This window comes from Artemia sp. Qi Xiang Cuo, chromosome 18, assembly GCF_049724085.1.
Source record: "Artemia sp. Qi Xiang Cuo chromosome 18, ASM4972408v1, whole genome shotgun sequence".
NCBI lineage: Eukaryota > Metazoa > Arthropoda > Branchiopoda > Anostraca > Artemiidae > Artemia > Artemia sp. Qi Xiang Cuo.
Window position 1 is genome coordinate 24692554 of NC_142811.1, and position 27652 is coordinate 24720205.

The following is a 27652-nucleotide window of genomic DNA, read 5'->3' on the forward strand; positions in this document are numbered from 1 at the left end:
TGAGTTAAACTAAGAGGTTTCAATTTCAGGAAAAAATTACATTTTGACAACATTTGACAATTTACCAAATTTAAAGTTTTGTTTAGTTTCAAAATGTTTTCTGTCACTTATCTTCTTTTAATCATTCACAAACAATACTAAAGAAAACCACTTCCCACGGTTTATTGATTTTAAATTATTAAGAAGGCTATTATTTCATTGAAATATACATTTTACATTTTTAATTTTCATGCTTTAGATAAGTATCTTGTCCTATTGGTGTAAATTGCAGCTGAAGGCTTATTTCATCATATTTTGCTTATTTTCGTTGGAAAACACACTGAAAAGACATATTATTGAACTCACATCAAACATTGCCGGGCTTGCATTTGAAGAACCTTCCATTATTTTCTATCTTGTCCTCTATTTCAGCATATACTGACTTTTAAAGCTTTTCAACACTCTTAAATATACTAACCTAACGGTTATTTATTTACGAAATTGTGCAAACTGTTGAATTAGAACCATAATTACCTTTCTATATATAAATTAACACTCACTAGAATTGCTACTTGTCACTCGCGTAGAATGGTTTCAAAACAATACTTCTTACATTGCATAGACTAATTATGCCAAACGAGACATCTTCAATCCAGATTAATTAATTGTTACGTTCGATTTTGTTTTGGACATAGGAGAACATCAATGGGAAGTGTTAATTTCTGTAAAACTATCAAAGATTGATTAGGTATATGGTTACTAGCTTAGCCTACGTACGAGAAAGAAAAGTTCTTAGGTGTGGAGCTCCCCCACCGCCTCAACCATCGCTCTTGAAATCCCTTGAATTAGGTTAGAGACAGACAAAAAGTTAGGTGTATGATTAGGTTAGGTTAGTTTATGTTAGGTTAGGTTAATTTAGTTTAGACTAGCTTAGCCTACGTAGCCCCCCCCCACCGCCTCAACCATCGCTCTTGAAATCCCTTGAATTAGGTTAGAGACAGACAAAAAGTTAGGTGTATGGTTAGGTTAGGTTAGATTATGTTCGGTTAATTAACGGCAGCCTGTTTTTTTAAGGTTTTTTTTTTGGGAGGGGGGGGGGCTCCCGCCCCCCTCAACAAAAATTTAGGTGTATGGTTTGGTTAGGTTATATTATGTTAGGTTTGGTTAATTTATGTTAGAATAGCTCCCCCACCCCCGGGGGCCACGGGGACTGAAAGCCTACCACGGGTGGGACCCCCACCACCCAGGTTAGGTTACCTAAAATTTCAAGGTGACCACCAGCCCCCCCCCAACCCCGGGGCCACGGGGCCGAAAGCCTGACACGGGTAGGACCCTCACCACCAAGGTCAGGTTAGGTTAGATTATGTTAAGTTACCGAACATTTCTAGGTTAACTTACATCAGGTTAAGTGGCGCGCCACTTAACCTGATGTAAGTTAACCTAGAAATGTTAGGTAACTTAACCTAATCTAACCTAACTTCAGGGGTTATATGGCAGGATCTTTCCATGAAGGAAGTTTTCATGGGGGAAGCCACCCAGAACGCATTATATTAAACACCTAACCTAATTCATCAAAAAACCTTCTTTATATATCAAATATTTAATAAAAACGTAGTTACAACGTAGATTCAACTGAGCCGAAGCTAACTGTCTGGTATACAGACCGTAAAAACCGGTTATTGTCTGATCTTCGCTATACAAATTCTCTAGTGTGTCCTAGCTAACAAGGAAGTAGGCCTACCCTTTTATCACCCTGGAGTTATTTATGCTTAACATTGCTGCTAGCTTTCATGGGATAGCCGTTTGTCTTTATTTATCAGTTTATTGATACTTTTGTACTACAGCACAGAAAAAACTCAAGTTTACGCTGTGTAAACTCGAAAACAAGCCGGTTTTATCTAACTTTTGTGTGTTTTCGCAACAGAATGGCTCATATTTAAAACACTTACCCTTAGCTAGTTGAAAATGTGTATGAATTCTTCATTTTTACCCGTATTTCATAGGTAATAAAGGAATATTTTGTATTTTTTCTAACTTTTGTGTGTTTTCGAAACAAAATGGCTCATATTTAAAACACTCACCCTTAGCTAGTAGAAAATGTGTATGAATTCTTCATTTTCGTAAGATTCAATCAGAATTCCTAATTTGTCGTAGAAAATAAAAATTACATTTTTGCATTTTCAAAAATCCTACTTTACGTTTCGAGCTTTATAAGTCAAATCCAGGGAAGTGTCACCTGCCTTAGCTTCTTGAAACTAAAATATAAACTCAGTCGTAGCTTTCGATGAAAATTTAGGACTTTTCTTAAAAAATTAAGTCAAAAATAAAAATTATATTTTGTAATTTTTTGAAAATCCTACTTTATGTCTAGGTTTACATGTCATCTCTAAGGAATTGTCAACTTGCTTTATCTTCATAGAACTAAAGTATAAGCATAAACATAAGATTCAATCAGAATTCTTAATTTGTAGTAGAAAATAAAAATTACATTTGTGCATTTTCTAAAATCCCACTTTACGTTTCTAGCTTTCTATTTCAAATCCAAGGAAGTGTTAAATGGATTTAGCTTCATGGAACTAAAATTTAAACACACTTGTAACACTCGAGCAAAATTTACAATTTCTCGTAAAATTATGTTAGAATTAAAATTGTGTGTTTTCGCAACAGAATGGCATATATTTAAAACACTCACCCTTAGCTAGTTGAAAATGTGTATGAATTCTTCATTTTCGTAAGATTCAATCAGAATTCCTAATTTGTCGTAGAAAATAAAAATTACATTTGTGCATTTTCAAAAATCCCACTTTACGTTTCGAGCTTTATAAGTCAAATCCAGGGAAGTGTCACCTGCCTTAGCTTCTTGAAACTAAAATATAAACTCAGTCGTAGCTTTCGATGAAAATTTAGGACTTTTCTTAAAAAATTAAGTCAAAAATAAAAATTCTATTTTGTAATTTTTTGAAAATCCTACTTTATGTCTAGGTTTACATGTCATCTCTAAGGAATTGTCAACTTGCTTTATCTTCATGGAACTAAAGTATAAGCATAAACATAAGATTCAATCAGAATTCCTAATTTTTCGTAGAAAATAAAAATTACATTTGTGCATTTTCAAAAATCCCACTTTACGTTTCTAGCTTTCTATTTCAAATCCAAGGAAGTGTTAAATGGATTTAGCTTCATGGAACTAAAATTTAAACACACTTGTAACACTCGAGCAAAATTTACAATTTCTCGTAAAATTATGTTAGAATTAAAATTGTGTGTTTTCGAAACAGAATGGCTCATATTTAAAACACTCACCCTTAGCTAGTTGAAAATGTGTATGAATTCTTCATTTTCGTAAGATTCAATCAGAACTCCTAATTTGTCGTAGAAAATAAAAATTACATTTGTGCATTTTCAAAAATCCTACTTTACGTTTCGAGCTTTATAAGTCAAATCCAGGGAAGTGTCACCTGCCTTAGCTTCTTGAAACTAAAATATAAACTCAGTCGTAGCTTTCGATGAAAATTTAGGACTTTTCTTTAAAAATTAAGTCAAAAATAAAAATTATATTTTGTAATTTTTTGAAAATCCTACTTTATGTCTAGGTTTACATGTCATCTCTAAAGAATTGTCAACTTGCTTTATCTTCATAGAACTAAAGTATAAGCATAAACATAAGATTCAATCAGAATTCCTAATTTTTCGTAGAAAATAAAAATTACATTTGTGCATTTTCAAAAATCCCACTTTACGTTTCTAGCTTTCTATTTCAAATCCAAGGAAGTGTTAAATGGATTTAGCTTCATGGAACTAAAATTTAAACACACTTGTAACACTCGAGCAAAATTTACAATTTCTCGTAAAATTATGTTAGAATTAAAATTGTGTGTTTTCGAAACAGAATGGCTCATATTTAAAACACTCACCCTTAGCTAGTTGAAAATGTGTATGAATTCTTCATTTTCGTAAGATTCAATCAGAATTCCTAATTTGTCGTAGAAAATAAAAATTATATTTGTGCATTTTCAAAAATCCTACTTTACGTTTCGAGCTTTATAAGTCAAATCTAGGGAAGTGTCACCTGCCTTAGCTTCTTGAAACTAAAATATAAACTCAGTCGTAGCTTTCGATGAAAATTTAGGACTTTTCTTAAAAAATTAAGTCAAAAATAAAAATTATATTTTGTAATTTTTTGAAAATCCTACTTTATGTCTAGGTTTACATGTCATCTCTAAGGAATTGTCAACTTGCTTTATCTTCATGGAACTAAAGTATAGGCATAAACATAAGATTCAATCAGAATTCCTAATTTGTCGTAGAAAATAAAAATTACATTTGTGCATTTTCAAAAATTCCACTTTACGTTTCTAGCTTTCTATTTCAAATCCAAGAAAGTGTTAAATGGATTTAGCTTCATGGAACTAAAATTTAAACACACTTGTAACACTCGAGCAAAATTTACAATTTCTCGTAACATTATGTTAGAATTAAAATTACATTTATTTAATTTCAAAAATCACCCCCCCACCCCCCTCTTCATCACTCTATCTTAATTGTGGTTCCCTTCTCTCTCTCTCTCTCTCTCTCTCTCTCTCTCTCTCTCTCTCTCTCTCTCGCTCTCTTTCTCTCTCTCTCTCTCTCTCTAATTACACCGTAAGTCTAGGTCGATCAGAGATGTGGGACCCATACCCCCCGAGCCCGCATCCATTTGTGGGTATCATTTGTTTAGAATAAACTATATTTTTTGCTAGAAAAATAAATATTTTTAGCAGTCCTTAGACATTACGAGATATCCAGATCTGTAAATAGGTATCTGTAACCTGAAGTGGAAGCTTTTTATTTTCTCTGGAGAAATTAGAATTGAACTATTTTCTTTGGTAAAATTCAGAATAGAACTTGAACTTTTCTATCTTCTATGGCCACGGGAGGGGGATGTTCAAGTTTACTTGTTTGAGGGTTTTTGTTCATTTCAAGCTTGATTTGTATATTCAATTTAAGTTTCACTCGTTTTAAGATTTATTTATTAATTTACATTAATATCCATAGTATGTTTGTTTGCATTTATTTTTTATTTTATTTCTGTTCGTTTTAAGTTTCATTTATAGTTCAATAGGAAAATATTTTTTTTCATTTTAAGCTTTATATTCATATTAAATCTAAGCATTACTCGCTTTGAGATCTATTTATTCATTTATATTATTATTTGTTGTTTGTTTTTTGCTATGATTGCTTATTTAATTTCTGTTCGTTTTGGTTTCATTTATTCTCTAATAGTAATTTCTGGTCGTTTCGAGTTTAAATTTTAAAATGTATTTTTATATTCTGAGCTTAAGTTTAAAATTACCTTTAATTTTCATTGAAAAAATATTTTTCGGAAAGTTTTTTAATTAATTTTTGTTCGTTTTTAATTGCAAAAAATTTCATGTTTTTAAAAATTTCTTATTTCAAAATCAATTATAACGACCACAGAGTTTCACCCCAAATCATCCTCTAAAATGTCTCAAACTATTTCACCCTTTGCGTGAACCTATAGTTTTTAATTATGTTTTATCTTCTTTCAGGATAAATCTTTGAAATTTCCTATTGAATATACCCCTCAGGCTTGGAATAGCCCATTTTGTCGTAAATGCAGGTCTACAATGTTCGAATTGTTGACCATAAGCACATGTGCGAATGTATTCCGTTTTAAGTGTAGAAGATGTAAAACCCCTATCATAGTTGACATGAATAATGAACCGTTGTGATAAGTGCTGTCTTTGAAAATAAATCAAAATGATTTTAGTGTCCTATGAGTAAAGTGCTTTAAAAAAATGTATGTGAATTTGTCTATTAATAAAAAAAATGTATACAACAGTGTCTTTATTCTACACTTTAGATTTCTTCTTCTTCGGTGTATAGGCATCTGACGTGAACCACTAGTGTTGGTAAATCATTTGGATTCACTCTAGACTGGCCCTGATTCGTTAACCTAACCTGACCAGAAAAGAAAGGGAACATTTTCGATTTCGAAACAATTTTATTGAATAATTACAACAACAACATCAATAATACTATGCATATACAATTAGCGATAGAGTTTATTGTCTTCGATATGTTTCACTAATGCACTTAAAGCACATTGAAGTCTATTCACATGTGCTATATCAACTTTTGCGGCGACACATAATTGATACTCCATTTTAAATTTGCTCATGGATATCACATATCTTGCATATACTGCATCCCATTCCAGACAAAGCCGTGATCCTTTCGTGATTTCCACTGCAATGTTTGGTGCTCTTGTATTATTATCATCAACTCCACTATCAACTTCTAATAGGGTAAACATTCCACTTATCGTCATCAACATTAATATATATCCAAATGAGTAAAGTCAAACTGTTCTTCTTCTCACTCCATTGAATTCTATTCACAGACTAATAAAACTGTATCAAAAATCCTTTCCTCATATTCCCTCCGCCGCTAATATGTAACCAAGCCCTCTGATTGGCTGATAAAGTATATTTAATCGATTCGCTGATTGGCTGAGAAGGAAACATGTGATCTAAGTGTTTCCCGTTACCGGATCAATAAAATTCTCGATCGATTACGCAATCAAGTTCTCGGAAATTCCCTTCCACCTTGAGTCCTAGATCAATAAAATTGTTCCCGTTAGAATTCAATGTGCATGTGCAGCCTTCGTTCTGGAGTTATTACATTTACAACAGCAACAACATCGATCTTGGAAAAAGAGGTCATTGAGCGATTACGTAATCTTTCTCCCTATAGACTCTATGACCATATTAGGTGTACTGTCACAAGATACGTTCTTTTAAGGGCGAATTGTTATGTAACGGGGAAAACCATACGTAACCAGCCCTCTGATTGGCTGAGAAGGAAACACGTGATCTAACTGTTTCCGGGAAACTCATAACATTTGGCTCGAGCAACAACAACAAATACTATTTCTGGATCATAACATCCGCTGAGAGCGTGCACTTACAACAACAACAACAACAACATCGACCTTGACATTCGCTGAGAGCGTGCAATTACAACAACAAATACTATTTCTGGATCATAACATTCACGATCGATTACGCAATCAAGTTCTCGGAAATTCACTTCCCCCTCGAGTCCTAGATCAATAAAATTGTTCCCGTTAGAATTCAATGCGCATGTGCAACCTTCGTCTCGGAGTTATTACACATAGGAACAACAAATAAATCGACCTTGGAAAAAGAGGTCATTGACCGATTACGCAATCTTTCTCCCTAGGGAGGCTATGCCCTTATTTGGGGTGCAAAAAAGTTATAGGTGGCAGCAGGGGTGAGCAATGGGGTCAATAGGGTCACTTCTACTACCAACCTTAACTATTGATACATTTCCGGCATATCTTATGCACTAAATGGTACTAGACAGATTTGTTTTGATATTTATTCTGGTTACCCGCTTTAACCTTTCGATTTAGTGCAATGAAGGTGTAAACATTAATTTTGAAACTGTAGTAAAGGTACCCAGCTATATTCAAATTTTCAAGTAGAAAATAGACGCTTAACAATTTTCAGTCAAAATTTCCCTTTCTCTTATTAGTTTAGCTCCAAAAGGTAGTTTGACCATGAAGGGGGGGGGGAGAGGGAGTCTATGTAGCTTGGGAAATCTCGTTTCTAACAGCAAAGTTTACTCGAGTTTTTTTCTTGGGCAAGTTTTTGGCAAGTTCTTTTTCTGCAGTCCTAAGGTTCTAATGTTTCAACATAAGACAATAATTTTTATATTGTTAAGTAGCTAAAATTCCGCCTTACCCGTCTACCTAACCCAAATTTTGATATTTGTCTTGTATATTTTTTTCAGTTTAAAATAATACTTTGAAAATAATTAAAAAAAAAATGGGAAAATAAGAGCCGCGTTTAGATCTTGTTTAAGCAAGTGCAGATCATTCTCCAGCAAAAATAATATGTAATCTCATAATTCGTGCTTGGTGAATGGACAGATCTAAATCTTTTGAATTCAACTTTATCAGTGTATCGTCCTTTCAGCACAAATTGTAGCTGTGTGTCTGTCGGAAAGTTGTAAGTTCCACAGAGAACTTTAACCTTAAAGCACGTGCTTTTTAGAATATTTCTCTACCGTAGGGTGAAATGTAGGAGCTGAACTATCATTAATAAGGAGCTGATCTATCATTAGCAGAAAATAGTACAGTAAAATGAATCTTTCTAAAATATCTAAAGTGAAACTTTTTTTTAACATCGGACCAATTCTGTTTGAAAAAAAATAAAGCAAGTTTCTGATTTTAATTATTTATAATCCTTGTACAATGTACCTTGTAATTAGTTTTTAAACTAAGGTTCAAGTTTATTGTCCCAAAATCCGACTGGTAATTTTCATCAGAATCCTGACTTGAGGGTTTGTCAGATTTTGTAACATGTTAAAGCGCCACTGACAAAGCTATATCAACAAATCTCACCACTACACGAGTCACACTTAAAGTAGCTAATAGGGTAGCTGTACAAAGCATTTGCAGAATTCTCTATTTTACTTATGTATATTCAGCTCATTCCTAAGTCAGTTCTTTCACTACTGCTATGCAGCGTGGTCCCAAGTTAAATGCAATTATATCCATTAATGCGTCTGAGTATTGTTTCTCAAGCGTCTAGGGAGCATACACTCTAAGGTTGCGGTTGTTTTATACTAAGAGAGATAGGCCCCTTGGGTTTGGTATTCTTCTTAAGCAAAAATACCATGGCTTCTATATCGGAGATATGGATAAGTATTCTTCTTTAAGTTATGGCTTCCGCTCTCTTATATCCACCTTAACCGTCTGAATTCATGTAGGAAAAAAATATTAGGCCCTAGCCTTCAACATATTGAGTGCCTAGGAGGGTGTTAGACATTCCAAAATTAGAATTAAGTGGCCAAGACAAAAACGTAATTCTATGGTTATTTTAAATGAGTAGCGTTAGAGAAGCAAGATAATACTTTATTATAGCACCTTTATGCTCATTATTTAGCTATTCCCTTAAAAGCTAATGGCCAATCATTGGCCAGTCTTGCAACATACAGCTCTTTGGACTGCAAAGCTTGAGTTTTTTAGAAGATATTTCAGTTAACGATTGTCTTTTAAATTAGTTTGGTATTTTATATACTGCTTTGATTTTCTTTTTCAATTGAATTACTCTGTCTCGTTCTCCTTCTATTCTTGAATATTCTTATTTTTTAGGTCGATTCCTTGAGTTTCCTTCAACAGCGCTTTCAAATTAAGACTTGAAAACTTGTGAAACATAATTTGAAAAGACTTTTTAATCACAGCTCTTCAGAGAAACAAAGAAAAGCTTTAACAAACCTCTTCGTCTTCCAGGGTTTCATCCTCATCATAAGTCAATGTATACAGGTCATTCAGATATCTTGTATCTTTCTTATAATGTCTCTTCTTTGCCAGTCGAGAGTGCCTTGTCATACTTTTGACAAAAGATATAGCGTTTTAAAATGTGTCATCTACTAACTAAGAAAGAAGAAACAAAGATGCGTTGCTCGACTGATTTTTTTCTTTTTTTTTTTCTAGGAAAAATGTGTATCATTCTCCTTTAGATAATATTGTAGCAATTGAATCTTGAGATTAATAGAATTTACTGGTTGGGAAAATAGAAAGAAATAAAGACAGCGTTTGCAGAGTAAACAGAGTTTGCAAGTGTCATATTTTCATGCCGGGACAAACAGAGCGACAACAAAGATAGACTCACTAGCCAAAAATATAGCTCCATTGGTAGGGTTGAACCGTAGGGGAGTAGGAAGAGTATTTGCTCTTCAATAGTCTTTTGACACAATTGACTAGGAATATTTTGAGTGAGTGCTAGATACAGCAAAAACAATATATATATATATATATATATATATATATATATATATATATATATATATATATATATATATATATATATATATATATATATATATATATATATATATATATATATATATATATATATATATATATATATATATATATATATATATATATATATATATATTTATATATATATTTATTATATATATATATATATATATATATATATATATATATATATATATATATATATATATATATATATATATATATATATATATATATATATATATATATATATATATATATATATATATATATATATATATATATATATATATATATATATATATAATAAAATCTTACATCCAAGGAATATATTTTAGTTTAATCAAGTTGGCCCTGCTTTTTTCTTCTTCCTTTTAGAATATTCAGAACAACTATTCTAGGGATTTTCGAGATTCCTTCGAAAATTTTTATTTTTCTTTATTCAAATACACCAAAGCATATGGGAGGATAGCCCCCACCACCACCTTCAGCTCAGGCAAAAGAATTTCGACCGTCTGGGTCAAATAATTTGAGCCTAAAATAATTGGAGCCTAAAAAAATTTCTGCCTGCATCCCAATCCCTTATCTTCAAAATTTTTTGTCCCTCTCCTAATCAAGCCTTATCGTAGGATATGAGTGCATCTATGTGCATAGTAAGATCTGTTTAACCTTGCATCCATAGTACTACCATTTCATAATTCCTCTACTATTTTTTTTTTCTTTTTTTTTCTTTCATTACTAACCACTATATAATTTCATCTTTTCAAATCATTAATGGAAAAAAAAACTTTCCTAAAAATAAGTTTTCCATAGAAAACTAAAGGCCATTTTAAACTTAAGCTCAGAAGATAAAAATACCTTTTAAAATTCAAACTCAAAACGACCAGAAATTACTATTAAAGAACAAATGAAACGCAAAACGAACAGAAATTAAATAAGCAATCATAGCAAAAACACACAACAAGTAATAATATAAATAAATAAATAGATCTTAAAGCGAGTAATGCTTAGATTGAATATGAAAATCAAACTTAAGACGAAAAAAATATTTTCCTTTTGAAGTACAAATGAAACGAACAGAAATTAAATAAACAATCAATGCAAACAAACATACAGTAGATATTAATTTAAATTAATAAATAAATCTTAAAACGAGTGAAACTTAAATTGAATATGCAAATCAAGCTTAAAACGAAAAAAAAAAAAACACCACAAACAAGAGTTTGGGTATGACCTCCTTCTCTCACTGTAAAAGTCTAAACCCTACTGCGACATTGGCGCTTTACTGAAAACCAATTTTATGACAAATATTTTCTTTTTTACTTAATATTCAATATAAACATTAAAATTATAGTAACATTTTGAACTGATGACATTTCAGCAATTAATATCATTACACGTCAAATATTCAGTTTAATTTATTAGCTCTTTTTAAACTTGTTAAAGACGAATGTAGTTTCACTACAAACAAGTGTTTGTATACTGCTTCCTTTCCTAACTGTAAATAAAAACCAAAAGCCTACTGCGTCATTGGCGCTTAACTGAAAACGGATTATATTACAAATGTTTTCTTTTCCAGTTCTTACAGCATTGAAAATAAAAATACAATTACAGTGAAATAAAATCTTGAACTGACGGATCTTTCAACAATTAATATCATTATACATCAAATATTCAATTTGATGTTTATACTTTCCAAGACTGTTCAAGACGCATATAGTTTTCAGTAAAGCGCCAATGACGCAGTAGGTTTTTGTTCGTTTTTGATTGCAAAAAAATTTAAGTTTTTAAAAATTCCTTATTTCAAAATCAAACTTTTAAAAAAAAATCAAATGTTCATCAAAGTATCAAAACTGATATCAAAGTAACAATATCAAAGTGAAAAAATGGGTTTGTGTCAACCTAGTAGTTTTTATTCTCTAATGTTTGAGCTATTTTTAACAAAATTGCTATCTCAAAATTTTTATTGGATGATTTTGAGGAAAAAGGGCGTGGGGGGACTAGATTAAGCTTCGGTCTCTTTTGACTCTTTAAAAGTGAACTAGAACTATCTATTTTCAATCAAATGAGCCCTCTCTGAAGTTTATACGAGTATGCCTTCTATGCAAACCATATAAATCCCCAGAGTATAACTTACAACACCTGTCCCTGGGCCCTGATGGTTGAACTATTTGATGGTTGAATATCTGATGGTTGAACTATTTTTAACAAAATGGCCACCTATTTTTAACAAGATGGCCACCTTTTATCGGATGGATTTATCCACCCGATACACCCAAAGGCGTGGAGGGCGGGAGGGGCTACTTGCCTTCCGATTTTTTTCACTCTGAGAACATGAACTACAACTTTTAATTTCCATTCAAATGAACCCTCTCTGAAGTTTATACGAGCACACCTTCTATAAGAACCATACATGCCCCCAGATATATATTTGCAACACCTGCCCTGGCCCTGGGGGGGGGTGTTGATAGAGACGTTTTTATTATCTGACCTTAGAACTATTTTTAACGAAATGACCATAGGTAAAGGAGTTTTTGTTATATGATTAACTATTTTTTTTAAAATGGCTACCCCAATTTTTTTATCAAATGTATTTGGGGAAAAGGGGCTTGGGGAGGCAGTGGCCATCTGATAACTTTTAACTCTTAAAAAGGGCACTAGAACTTCCGATTTTCAATCGAATGAGCCCCCTTTGAAGTTTAAACGACGATCCGTTCTATATGAAGTGCCTCTGGGAAAAAATAAATGGAGTGTGGGGGTAGGCTAGCTGCCCTCCAATCACTTTTGACTCTTAAAAAGTGAATTACAGCTTTCAATTTCCAATCAAACGAGCCCTCTAGAAGATTATACGAGCATTCCTTCCACAACAACCATATATGCCCCCAGGGCATAACTTACAACGCCTACCCCCGGGGCCTGGGGGGCTGTGTCGACACTGGAGTTTTGTTATCAGAACTTTGAACAATTTTAACCAAATATCTATCTCAAAATTTTTATCTGATGCATTTAAGGCGCGGAGGAGGGGGGCTAGTTGCCCTCCGATCTCTTTTGACTCTAAAATAGTGAACAAGGACTTTCAATTTCCAATCAAATGAGCCCTCTCCGAAGTTTATACGAGCATCCCTTCCATAAGAACTACATATGCCCCTAGAGCATTACTCATAACGCCTGCCTCCGGGCCCTGGCGGGTTCCGTCAACATAGAATTTTTTCTTATCTGACCTTTGAACTATTTTTAATGAAATGGCTATTAAAAAAAAATTTATCGGATGGTCTTGGGGAAAAAAGGGTGTGGTGGGGGGGGGGGGGCTAGTTCCCTCGGATATGTTTTGACTTTTAAAAATTGAACTAGAACTGTAACTTTGCAATTAAATGAGCCCCTCTGAAGTGTTTTTGAGTATATCTTTCCTAACAACCATTTACGCCCCATGGAAAACACTTACCACACCTATCCCCCGGGCTCTGGGGTGAGTTTTCGTTATCTAATTTTGAACAATTTCCAAAACACTCGTTATCTCAAAATTTGTAGCGGACGGGTTTGGGGGAAAAGAGCCTGGGGAGGGGGCTAGTTTAACTATCTTGACTCTTAAAAATTGAACTAGCACTTTCAATTTCCAATCAAATAAGCCCTCTGTGAAGTTTATACGCAAAACCCTTTCATAAAGACCATATATGTCCTTAGGGCATAGCTTAGAACGCCTTCCCCTGTGCCCTGGGGGGTTCTATTGACACCAGATTTTTTCTTATCCGACCTTTGAACTATTTTTAACAAAATTTCTATCTCAAAATTTTCATCAGATGGGTTTTGAAAAAGAAAGCGTGGAGGGGGGCTAGCTGCCCTCGGATCCCTTTTGACTATTAAAAAGTGAGCTCGAAATTTCGATATCTAATCAAATGAGCCCTCTCTGAAGTTTATACGAGCATTCCTTTCATACGAACAATATATTCCACAGGGCATATCTTACAGCGCCTGCCCCTGGGTCCTGGGGGGTATTGACGACATCTGAGTTTTTGTTATCTGTCTTTTGAGCAATCTTTAACTAATGGCTATCCCAAAATTTTTATTGGCTGCATTTGAGGAAAAAGGAGCGTGGGGGCTAGTTGTCCTCCAATCTCTTTTGACTCTAAAAAACTTAACTAGAAGTTTAGATTTAAAATCTAATTGAGCCATTTCTGAATTTTTTACGAGACTCCCTTCCATAATAACCATATATTCCCCCAGGGCAGGACTGATCCCCACCGGCCTCGGATCTTGGGGGGCGGTTAATACCCCAGAGTTTCCGTGACATGGTTATAGAACCATTTTGAAAAAAAAATTTCTTATCGGATTGGTTTGAGGTAAAAAGCCCGTTGAGAGGGGGGGGAGCTAGGTGCCCTCTAACCTCTTTTGACTCTTAAAAAGTGAACTAATACTTTCAATCTCCAATCAAATGAGCCCTCTTTGAAGCTAATACGAGCATCCCTTCCATAAGACCCATATATGCCCCCAGGGCATAAGTTACAACGCCTGCCCCCGGGTCCTGAGGGGTTGTGTCGACACTGGTATTTTTGTAATATGATCTTTGAACTATTTTTAACAAAATAGCTATCTCAAAACTTTTATTGGTTGCATCTCGGAAAAAATGGTTTAGGGGGAGCTCGTTACCCTCCAATATTTTTTGACGCTTAAAAAGTGAACTAGAGCTTTCAATTTCTAATCAAATGAGCCGTCTCTGAAGTTTATACAAGCATTCCTTCCATAAGAGCAAGATATGCCACCAGGGTATAACTTATAACCCTTGCCCCTGAAGACTGTGGGAGGAGTGTCCTGTTCAAACATATAATTTCCAGTACTTTCAACTTCGTTGAACAATATGGCTATATCAAAATTTTAATTGGATATGTTTGGAGAAATGGTGGGCGTGGAAGGGGTGTCAGTTGCCTTAAAATCACTTTCGACTATTAAAAAGCGAACTAGCCATTTAAATTTCCAATCGAATGAGCCCCTTCTGAAGTTTCTACAACAACGGTGGCTATACAAAACCCTATATGCCCCCAGGGTATATCTTACAACCCTTGCCCTGAGGGCTGTGGGGGAGTTTTAATTCTCAAAGACCTAATTTCCTGAATTTAAAACTACGTATAATAAAATGGCTATCTCAAAATTTTGATTGGATGTGTTTTGGGAAAAGGTGGGCGTGACAGGGGGGTTGCCCTCAAATCACTTTTGACTATTAAAAAGAGGACTAGCCCTTTGATTTTCCAATCGAATGAGCCTTTTTGGAAGTTTCTACGACAACGCCTTCTATAAAAACCTTATATGCCCCCAGGGCATAACTTAAAACCCTAGCCCTGAGGGTTGTGGGGGGGTGTCCTCCTCAAAATCATAAATTCTATCTGGAAATCAACTACGCTGAACAAAATGCCTATGTAAAAATTTTGATTGGATATGTTTGGGGAAATGATGGGCGTGGGGGGCTAGTTGCCCTCCAGTCACTTTCGGCTATTAAAAAGGGCAGTAGCCCTTTGAATTTCCAACCGAATGAGTCCTTTTTGAAGTTTCTACGACAACTCCTTCTATAACAACCTTATATGCCCCCAGGGCATAACTTAAAACCCTTGCCCTGAGGGGTGTGGGGGAGTGTCCTCCTCAAAAACATATTTTCTATCAGGAAATCGACTACGCTGAATAAAATGGCTATCTCAAAATTTTGATTGGATGTGTTTGGGAGAATGGTTGGCGTGGGGGGGGAGGGCTAGTTGCCCTCCAATCCCTTTCGACTATTAAAAAGGGCACTAGAACTCTCGATTTCCAATCGAATGATCCCCCTTTGAAGTTTCTACGACGACCCCTTCCATATGATGTGCCTCTCGGAAAAAAAATAAATAATAAAACACTGGAGCCGTATGGCTTTTACTATAGGCAACGGCCGCAACGCTATAGCGTTGCCTCTGATAAGTTCAGCTATGCCGCTAGATTAAATATCCTAATTTCAGTTTTACAGTTAGTTACATTTATCTACTAATATCAAATTAGTCAAGATTTTTTGTTAGCTATTCCACAAACTTGACACTTAATTTGTAATTCCCCAAGGAAACAATTCAACTTTAAAACCTGTTTCTACTAAGGAAATTTAAAAATCCCTTCATATTGTAAACGAAATTTGGAGTATTTATCTTTTATAAGGAAATTCAATTGGAAAGCTTATTTGCAAGAATCAGATTACCAAAATATCTGTAGAGTGGTGTTCATTTATTTCATATTCAGGCATTAATCTATTGAAATGCTTTCCAAGCTGTACATAGTAGCACTTTACTCAGCAGCATAATTTACTCAGTTTTTGCAGATAATTGTTGACTATGATTCTTGAGTGACAAAGTAGGGAATTAACTATGTGCACCTAACAAATGGCAATATAAAAAAAAGTGCTCTGTTTTTTTTTTACAGATTTCGGGCAAAAAGTTTTAATTCTTTATCCTATTTTATAGATGGAACCACGGCCAAGTCGCGACTCATTTTTTGATTCCATGCATTATAATAATAGTCCTATTCTGCTGCATAAATAGCCTTACGTAGCATTAGCAGCAAGTATGCCAGCAGAAGCTCGACCAAGATTAAGGGTTGCCCCCGCACACCCCCCCCCCCCGGTGGCTTATAACTATTTCTGTTGATTTTTTTTTATATTTTCAAAAAAAAAACTTACTAAATCAGCACATAAATCACAAGAATATTGAAGAATATCACTAGAACAACCAAAAATTTACTAAAATCTAGTAATTTTTCACTAGGTGGCAACCATTTCCAGATTCTATATTTGGTGAGTGTCAAATTAAGCAATGAATCTCTGTCTAGATTCAGGCTGTATACAGAGGCTCTGTATATAGACTTGGTTTGTTTCCAAAGGAATGCATTTGGACAAAATTTTCTAGAACCCCGGCTGCTTCTTAAACTCCTTTTATCATGGTTCATTTATGATGGTAATAAGACCAAACTTAGACTTGTGAGAAACATGTTTCGTTTTAAAACTTTTAAACAGTACTTCAGAATGGGGATTCCCCTTTTTAATAAAGTATTTATAAGACAACTTAGTTTCCACAGGATGCGTAAAGGTTGAACTTTTTTTTGAAAATTTGTTCGAATAATAGATTAAGTATAAATAATTTCAGACGGTATTTTTCGATCCTCTAAAGGTGCATGCTAATTTCTATCAAGCAGTTATTTCTATCATAGGCATGTGTTCAATACAGAAAGATTTAGTAATATTTCCAGCAGATTTACTAGGCTTAGGATATCTGAAAGGTTGATGGGTATATTTTTGAATTGCATACCGGTTCACTTTCACTCCTTTTTATTTAACTGGAAAATTATTGTCCTGCTTGACATAAATTCGAATCGTCCATAACTATCTCGATTTCTCCGAGCAATAATATTTACTCATCCTGGGAAAAACATTTTTATTTCCACTTAGACGGATTCAACTGTGCTATCATTGTTGTTAGAAACAATATGGCCTTATATGGTGTTATGGCAACTTCTTCTTACGTTGCGATAAAACTCGCCATATCAAAATTCGCCATTTTTTAAATTAATCTTGGTAAGACCGTGGTTAATTTGTCATTTGCATCATTACTTAAATTTTTAAATTATGTATAGACACTTACAAAGCTAAAACTTGCAAGTATTCAACAGGTATTGAAAATGTCAGGGATATCTACTTAAACAAATCCATGCCCATCGACTCTGCCATCTTTCAACACAACTAAAAAACCCATTGTTGTAGTTTAACTAAATTTATCCATGCTTTGGTATATATTATCGTCAGTACTTTGCCTGCATCAATTTCTTTTTCGGTTTGCTTCATCATTGTCTTCTCGGGAGGCTGTAACTAATTGCATTTAATTCACAGGCAATTTCACGGTAACTTTCATCATTGTCCTATAAACAATTCATAAAAGCTTGGTAATCCAACTTTTCTGGATAGCCCAAAGGCCAGTCTCTTTGTTAAGGCCCGAACCTTTCAAAACCTCTGAATGTTGAAGCCCAAAGTTTTTTGATAACAGTCAATGAAATGCGGCAGACGCCCAATTGCAACCAAGTAATTTTTGTCACTGATTTCTAGTTAATTTCTTAACTAATCCTGCTATTACCATTTATTTTCTTTCAAACTTTACTAACGCTCACATTTTGCACAGGTGTCCTTTAAGAATAATCAGTGCGTAGAGTCAGGAGGCAAAAATTACACCCAGTCTTCGAAAAAAGGAGGCAGTGTCATATATTCAAGGAAAAGTAGAGGGGGCAAACGAGCTTTTTAAAATCAGGGGAGAGGGATAATTTTGTTGTTATTAAAGTTTTTCCATGAAAATACCAAAAAAGGGGCATTTATCAATGAAAATCCCCCAAAAAGGTGTTCCTTAAAATCTGTATTAAGGATTCTAGGGTGTCAAACACTCCCAAATCTTCTTCCCATCCCGATGGACTCCCCTGAAAGGAGGCATGGTCAGAGGTACAGGGAATAGCAAAGTTGGCTGAACTTTAGGAACATCCAAAGGTCATTTTCTAGAGTTCTTCAAGATCCAAATACATCATATACATATCTCTTCATTTATGAACCGTAGCATGAATTTTATGAAACGCACCACCAATATTCTCCTGCAAGTCTGAATCAATTTTCAACGATTAAATGAACCAATGCTTTTCAATCTTTTAGATACTGCCAGGGTGTGGTTAAGACCCTTGATTAATGAAATATTGAACCCCCTTAGATAATAGCAGGTTTTGTGAAATTGAAGCAAGCATTATAATGGAAAAAAACTCTAATAATTACACCTAAAAGATTGAATGCAAATTTATGTCCGTTCCCTCTAGTATGGGTCCTGTTCCCTTCCCGTTCCCGCTCCCTCTAGTATGGGTCTCAATTCAACAAAGAGGACCAAAATCAGAACCATTTCTTTTTATTGGATTTTTTTTCAATTCTGTGCTACGTAATTAAAGAATTAATGTAAGCAAAGTGAATGAATAGCAGTGCATAATTTTTTTTATATTTTTCTGATTTTTGAAATATTGTGTATAACCTATGTTTAAAACTAATAATTAGGTCTCTCAAGTAATGCGGCCCCTAGGCTGCAACCTATACCAATTATGTAATGCAGCCTTGGTTATTAGGATATTGAACGAAAATATAATGGAAATACATGGGGATTTTTCTAGCTTGATTTATTTTGGGGTGAGATTCAAAGCTCTAAACTCTGGGTTTACACTTCTTTAAGAGTTAAAACTTTTCTAGCCAATTATTTGTCTTAACTGGTAGCCTACATATAAAATAGCTACTGAAAAGATCTGCTTTTCTTGCTGGCAGATCATAGACTTCAATTCTTGCTCCTCCAACTAAATCAGGAAACACACAGAACACCAAACCCTAGTCAACGTAATAGCTTTCACTAAGTAAACAACAATCTGTTTTTATTTCTTTTTTTCTTTTCTAAAACAGACCCTGAGGGAGTGTTTATTGGATTGAAAATTACAACTTCTAGTTCAGTTTCAAAGTGCAGTCTCATCCTTGTCCGGCAATCCTCTAGGACCAAACGAAAAGCTGGTCGTCCCCGAGTAGGGTGGGAGGATGTCGTAAAGAAAGATCTAAGAGAACTGAAACTTCTTGGGAGTTAGTAAAGAGGGAGGCTTTGAATAGATTGGGATTTCAAGATAAGTATTTTAATAAAAACATTCTAAAGGTCCAAAAATGTGTTTCCGGGGCAACATAGTCTGTAGAAGCCTTAAGATAAAGGTCCTACATTTTCTTGAATTGAGGCATTTGTAAACAACCTGGACTTGAAGCGATACTTGAAATTGAAATACTGATTGGTACTCTTATGATTATGGTATTCCTACATGGGCTCCTATAAGGGGGGGGGGGATTTCCACCCGGATTTTGTAAAAAATACTTTTAGGTATTTATATTTAAAAACATGCCTGTCTAAATTTGAAAAATACGTTTTGTATACTCATTTTAAGAAACCCCCCCCCCCCAAAAAAAAAAACAATTCATGTGAATTGGTGCCATTGAACATTTAAGTTGGTTTTCTAGTTGATAAATATACAGCTACTTGGTAATATTACTGACTTCACAATTTAAAGTACCTGTTGCAGCCCCCCCCACACTGAAGAGGTAGTATTCTATGATTTAAGAAGCTTTCGAGGGAAAAAGACTAAATTGAGCTTCAGTTAATGAGAATAAACGAAAAGTCAAAGAAAAATTCGGCTTCAGAACATTTTTTTCTCTGGTCGTAAATGCATAACATTTGTGTAAGATTTAGGAATAGAGCACTTTTACTTAATTCCTAGTATTTTGCACATTTCTTAAACTCAAATTCAGAAAATAATCTGTAATTGGAAATCGTAATGTTTCAAGTAATATATTTGGTACTGTTTTACTTAATGGTACACACCGCTATAGACTCTATCAAGGAAACTAGTCAAACAGGAGAGACAGATACCCGGTTATAATGGTTTGTGAAACAAATTTGGGCTATATATTTGCAAATTAGGGGGGAAGGGGTGAGGGGTAAAGCATAGCATATATTAAATACATAACCTAACCTAGGTACCTCCCCCTAAACCCCAAAAAAACAACAGTTTAAATATCGTAAATTCAATGAGAAACCACGCTTTGCGATCAATTTAGATAGCAATTACCCGCTTTACGGGTCTCCATACTAAATTGCTATAGAGTCTATAGCGGTGTGTACCATTAAGTAAAACTCTACCATATATTTGCTACCAACGTGAACATACAATGTTTTTCACAGAATAATTCTCCCCAGCTAGTTTTAGATTCTAAACGAGTCTTCACTGCCAAGAGCATGAAAAGGAGAGATTTTTTTCAGTGAAGATTTTCTCCACTTGTATAAATTTCTTTGAAAATATTCTATGAAAACTTATTTGAAAACTAGAGATAGGATGACAAAAATTAAAAACAAAGTTATAATGGCTCTCCTTAATGAGAAGAGTGTGCAGTTTCAAATAGTCGTTAAGCAGTTTTATGCTTAGTATTGATCTTTTACTTCTTCTCGAAATTTTATTTTTAACTTTCTTTTAGGCTCAAACAAATATCTCAAGAGAGATTCTGAGTGTGTTCTGAATTCTAACAAGGGTCTGAATCAAAATAAAGAGAAAATTATGATTTTAAAATAAACCAATTTATAGACATCGCGCTTTATACAAATTTTTTCGTCCATTATTTTCGGGAATTAAGGAAGAAACGCGATTTCCCATTTTTAAACATTATTTAAGCAAATTTGGCTGAGCCGTACCTGAATATTGTAGCAAGGGCATATTAAGGTAGGTACTGGATCCCCATCCCTAAAAAAATTATCTGACTCGTAAATTGGTCTTAAAGATGCAACTTCAAACACCCTTACCCCCCCCCCCCCTCAAATATCTTTTGGACTTCCCACTCTCTTAAAAATATTAGATATGGCCCTGATTTTAAGTAACAATATTGTATATCCGTTCAAGAACTGGTCGCATCAAATTTTCAGTCCAGAAAGAATTTTTCTGATGTTACATACATTTTACATACTGAGATTAAATATTCTGGAAAATATCCAGAATATTTTTAATCACCCATGGGGGCAAGCAAAAAATGGAGTACTTCAAACAAGCCAAAGATCAGAAAAATCATCAGAAGACGTTCGCCCGTAATTGAAGAGCATATTATATTTGCTCCATTTCTTAAAAACACATTGTTCTTTCAAATTGTTAAATAAAAAAATAAGTTTTTTCAACTGAAAGTAAGAAGCAAGATTAAAACTTAAAGCGAATAGGAATGATTGCGTATATGAGGGGGGTTGGCAGGCCTCCCACTAGATTTTTAGTGAAGAATATGAACTTTATGAACTTTTGACCACAAAAATATGAACTTTATGAAGTTTTGATTGCGCTTTTTTATGAACCAATTATGAACCTAAATTTATGATATGTCCACCTCAGATGCTGTCCGTGGATACAAAAAAACGGCACTTGGTGTTTTCATAACTAGTGCAGATATTCTTTTTGTTTTTTGGTTTCGTTTTATCATGAGTTTTCATTCCGATCATACTTTGTGCAAGGCTTATTTCTACAATTTGTTTGGTATCTATGGCTTTTTCCAGCTTCACATTAGCTTCTTGAAGAAGCCTTTCTACTACTTGTCTCTTCTCCTTTTCAACTGACTTCTTCTCAGTCAAATCTTTTTCCAGGTGTTCAATAATCTTCTTCCCAGATAACATCCTCTTTTGTTCCTCTTCTTCTCTTGCCTTCTTCTCTTCTTCTTCTTTCCTTTTGGACTCCTCCTTAGCCTGTTTAGATCGCTCAGTTTCCAGGTACAGTTTATAGCTCTGGCACGCATTTCGCCTCAAATTCAACAGCTCTCTGGTAATAGGGACTAACCCGGACCTGTTCTCAAACTTCTTTAGAGCGTCAGAGACTATTAGTCTAGCATTGAGCATTTTCACTTTCATCCATGATTTTTCCTCGGTCAAGATCTGTCCTGACCGGGAAAAATCACGTTCGACGTCAGCGTTCCCACGCGACATGCAGAGAGCTGATTTTATTATCTTTGAAACAAGGGGATATTTTGTATGTCCTTGATAGTTTTTCAGACTAGAAACCAAGTTCCATAAAATATCAATCGTCGATGAAGTCATGTTTTTAGGCAAACTCGGTTCCAGCTGGAGAAAGTTCCATTCGTCACTGACAGCTTCAGTATTCACACGGAAAGGCAAAAATCCAACGATTTTCACAAAGTTGCTTTTTCTTGTCTCCGGATTTGAATCATCCAGCCGCAGGCGCCGGAAATGCTGAAGGGCACTTTGACCTAGTGATTTCTCTTCAATATGGCGGCAAGCGGCCAGGTAAGCAGTTCTGGCACTACTCCTGAAGTTCAGAGCATCAACTTTTTGTACCTTCAGCAGGTATTTTTCCACGACGTCACCGCATGCTATTTTATCGGATGGAAGAAAATCCCCGCTTGAATGGGAGAGCTCAGAAAAGTGTTTTTTTTTTTTTTCCTTCTGAATATCAGTCAAAGCACTTTGCTTTACAAAACGGCTGGTAGTCATCATTACATGTCGACGCGTTTCGTCATACAGAATGTGGATAGGTGGTTCTTTACGTTGAAACAACTCTGTGAACTGAGCAAATAGCTTTCCGAAAGATGTGACAAAGAGGACTAATATTTTGGTTGTGGTACACTCGAGACTGATATCTCTCTGTATCCGTTGGACTTCATCAATTCTGGTCTTTTCTTAGGGATGAATCTCAGGAGATACTCATCGAGAGCATAACATTGTTCATCAAGTCTCTCAGCTGAAACAACGAGGATAAGCCATCGACTTGGCACATGAATCAGAAAACGACGTGGAGGAAGCTCCACATCTTCACAAAACATGCAGTGCTACAGTTTGAATCGTTTTAAATAAAATTCTTGCACATTTGCTTCGCTTGTCTTTTATAAGGAAAAAGACGGTAACCGCAAGTGCTTTCCAGCTGATGGCAAGAAAAATATGAACTATATGAACCTTTTTTCTAAATCATGAATCATTTATGAATCTAGATTAACAATATGAACTTTTTTCATAATTATGAACCCAGTGGGAGGTCTGGGGTTGCCTCCTTCTCAACACCTCGCTTTTCGAGCTAAAGCTTTTCAGTACTTTTAAAAAAGCTTCTTATTGTTCTAATTAAACGACCCTTGCGTTTCAGGAGTCGTTTTTAAAGAATTGGAACAAATTTAAACTTTGGAGCAAAGAGTGAGGTGTTGAAGAGGGGGTAATACCCCTCACGCACGTAATAATTTCTGTTCGTTTTAAGTTTTAATGTTGCTCCTTACTTTCAGTCGGAAATACTTTTTTTATTTAGTTTCTGATCATTTTTCCAATGATGCCAGGAAATCTGGCCTCACCTCCACGTAAAAATCCCCCTCCCCCCAAAAACAATCTCTAGACAATTCAATCCTGGTGAAAATTCACACCGGACAATTACCCTTAACATCTCCACGCGCAAAAAACGAGTCGGTAAAAAGAAAGTAAGACAAATAAAAAAAAAATCGTACAGAAATTCTGTCAAATTCCACCAGCATGAAATTCCTTATTAAACCCTCATTAAACCCCTGTATGCCTATATGGAAAATAATAAGAGTGAGTGTTGTAACTATAGAGTGTTGTAACTATATAAATTCCACCAGCATAAAATTCCCCTGAAAAGTTCACCCCTCCCCCGGGAACTTCCCTCCCATGGAAAATTCTCTTGGTGGGAAATTCCCCCGGCGAAAAATCCCTCCACCCTAAAAATGTATGCATACTTCCCAATAACAAATAAGATATGTAAGCAATGGGCAAATTTTATAACTTAAAGACCTTTCCCCAGAGGCTGCAGGGGTCATGTTCTCTCCAAAAGCATATTTATTGGGCCTTTCAACTATGCTGAACGAAATGGATATCTCAAAATTTTTATGGGGCAATTTTGGGAAAACAGGGGCGTGAAAGGGGGCCTAGTTGCCCTCCAAATTTTTGCTTCAGATAAAAATGACACTAGAACTCTTAATTTCTATTTAAATGAGCCCTATTACAATATTATAGGACCATTGGATCGATATGGTTACCCCTGAGAAAAAAAAACAACAAAAAACAAAAACGCATCCGTGATCTGTTTTCTGGCAAAAAAAAATACAAAATTCCACATTTTCACAGATAGGAGTTTGAAACCTCTGCAGTAGGGTTCTTGAAAACGCTGAATCTGATGGTGTGGTTTTCATTAAGATACTTCAATTTTTAGGGGGTGTTTCCCACTCTTTCAAAATCAGGCTCGTAACGTTTGATGGGTAACATTAAACACAATGAATCTTATATATTTGGAATCAGCGTAATAAGCTGATTCTTTTGATACATTTATTGGCATGAAAACGCAATTTTTTAGAGTTTCGGTTACTATTTAGCCGCGTCGATCCTTGCTTACAGTTCGTTCCCACGAACTATTTTATAAAGCAAATTGTTTGATAATTATTAGTTTAATTCTCTAAATATATAGCATGCAAAATTAAATAACGGAGCATTAAGGTAAAATTTGAGATATATAAGCTATGGAACTTGATAAGGATCTTCAATTCAACATTGCACAGTTCTGAATGTACATACGCTAAATTCAGAGTTTCAATGATCAACGTATTCCACAAGCTTCACTTTGCGTGTGACCATTGCTGCCGCAATTCAACGCGCACCAAAATGCAAAAATTGGTACCAGAGAGTTTTTTTTTTTAATGTTGTGTTTTTCTTAACGGCAATTTCGATACATAGTTACAACTATTATAGCCACCGATTGTTAATTACATATTTTTCCATACCGTTTATTATATTTATCGCATACTATTATCAAGCCCATATCCAGAAGGGTGAGTTATCGGTATTGACCCCCTCAATCCCTCCCCCCCCCCGAAACGTCTGTCAGAATCGTAAAAACGTAACGAAAATGCTTATAAAAAAATTTTGAAGCGTTTTTTCTTTATACCCCCCCCCTCCCCCGAAAAAATACTCCCTCCCCGAATAAGTTCGTGGATACGCCATGTATAACTGCACAGTTTTGAATGTACATACGCTAAATTTAGAGTTTCAATGATCAACGTATTCCACAAGCTTCATTTTGCGTGTGACCATTACTACTGTCATTCAACGAGTACCAAAAAGCAAAAATCGGTACCAGAGAGTTTTTTTTAGTGTTGTTTTTTCTTAACGGCAATTTCGATACATAGTAATTATTATAGCCTACCGATTGTTTATTACATATTTTTACATACTGTTTATTATATTTATCGCATACTATTATCAAGCCCATATCCAGAGGGGTGAGTTATCGGTATTGACCCCCTCAACCCCCCCCCCCAAAACTTCTGTCAGAATCGTAAAAACGTAACGAAAATGCTTATAAACAAAATTTTGAAGCGTGTTTTCTTTATAAATCCCCCCCAAAAAATACTCCCTCCCAAACAAGTTCCTGGATAGGCCCTTGACTACGATACTATACGGGTACATAATTTTTCATTTTTGTTTAAAGATCTAAACAAGTTTTTTGATGCATTTATAAGTAACAATGACACTATTTTTTGAGAAGACGTCTTGATTTGAATAATAATCCATTATTATTATAATATTTATAATATTATTATATATTATTATAATATTACTCAAAAGCTTTTTTTGACGTCTTACAAAGGTCTCAAAATTTTATGCTTATGCAGAATTTGTAGAGCACTTTTGGGGCTAAAATTCTGATTTATGTATAACTGTAAAACCGAGGTGACTTAGTACACTAAAACAAATTTCCTATTTCTCTAACTTTTCTCTAAGCCCTATCAGCACGCATTGTTTCTTATTTTAAAAAAAAGGTCAATTATTTTTCTTAATACAAATCGAATAAATGAAAATACTAAATCAATCGCCAGGAAAAATTATCATTCCCAATCGAATAGTTAAATTGTCTTTCATTTGTGTTTCTTCTCTTCAACTACTTTTTTGCTTCTGTTACTTAAAAGGTATGTTTTTTTTATTCACTGGCTCAAAATTATCTTCTTTTAAGTCACATTTTCTGTTTTATTTTCTGTTTATTTTCTGTTTTATTGACTGGCTTAAAATTATCTTCTATTAAGTAACATTTTCTGTTTTATTTTCTGTTTATTTAGTGTTTTATTCACTGGCGTAAAATTATCTTCTTTTGTTCTTTTTTTTTCTTAGTATTTTTCCGCTCTTTTTTTTAGTATCTTGTAATTCAGTACAAAGTCCGTTATAATATTTTGAACCGCATTACTATTATGCTTGGAAAAAGTATTAGGCAATCTTGACTGGAAATAATGGTCTTTTTTATACTAAGAATCACTCCACAGCAGCATTTAAAATTTCTTCTGGGCGATTGAAAACCTTCCCGAATTTCCAACTGCACTCTTTGCCATCCTATTTCGAAATTCCAATCCAATATATCCAATGTTAGAGAACTCAAATGAATAGCACTAACGTTTCCATAAAATTTACTAATGCACAAAATCTCAATTTGACTATTTTACACAGAAAAATATCAACTTTAGTAGGGTATAGTAACTATTAATATGGCTAATAGTAGTTAAAGACTATTTGGAGTCCGTAACTTTGCGGCTGAACAGTTTCCGCTTTGCTGGTTAGAACATTGGCCTTGGCGTAATTTTCTTATTGACCAGTCATGGAGAAACAACATAATGAAACATGCGCTCACTACTGTTTCATTATTCGCACCAAAAGTAGAACAGAAACTTGATTTAAAAGAAAGCAAGGGTAATGTACGCCACACATGAAAGGCGAGGATTACAAACTTAGATGACAGAAACTGGTTCAACAGAATCTACATGAGTACATACACAAAATGATAGCTCTCCATAACCATTTATAATAGCAGAGACGGTATTTTGATAACCTGGATCTTCATAAAGTCTTTTGATTTAGTTCTGCCCCTTCCCCTCATATTGCAGTTCTTTGTCCGCTTCCCCTCCCAAACACTCCTGGAAAGCTTTAGCATAATACTCCAAGCCATTTCAGATGCTCCATTTCAATAGCCTAGCAACACACAGAGTTTTTTTATTTACCTTGCTACTTTACTGTGCGTAGATTGTGAATATGAGTCCCATGGTGCAAATACGTTTTGGTGAACCAGAGACCAAACTGTTAGCTCCTTCTCCTCCCCCAATGCAAACATTGAAGTTCTCTTGTCCTATTCCCCCTTTCCTTTCCCTCATAATACCTGAAAGTTACAACTTCATCTCAGATGCCGTTCTCAAGATATTTCATA

The 27652-nt window shown here is 34.6% G+C and overlaps 1 protein-coding gene across 5 annotated transcripts in view; it reads right to left on the minus strand.

The window, feature by feature from the left end:
* The window catches only part of Schip1 (Schwannomin interacting protein 1), a 96166-nt gene extending 69234 nt beyond the window's left edge, over nucleotides 1-26932 (minus strand). For 2 of the 5 annotated variants that reach the window (XM_089103901.1, XM_089103900.1), the window contains exons 1-2: nucleotides 26755-26932; nucleotides 9287-9401 (exon numbers count right to left, since the gene is read on the minus strand). In XM_089103901.1, coding sequence (XP_088960027.1) covers nucleotides 9287-9401; nucleotides 26755-26786 — 147 coding nt within the window. In that variant the 5' untranslated portion in view covers nucleotides 26787-26932. Of the gene's footprint in view, nucleotides 1-9286; nucleotides 9402-26644 lie in introns of all 5 variants that reach the window. The other 3 variants (XM_089103902.1, XM_089103904.1, XM_089103903.1) reach the window with 3 other exon arrangements.
* Between the last annotated feature and the right edge of the window lie 720 nt (nucleotides 26933-27652).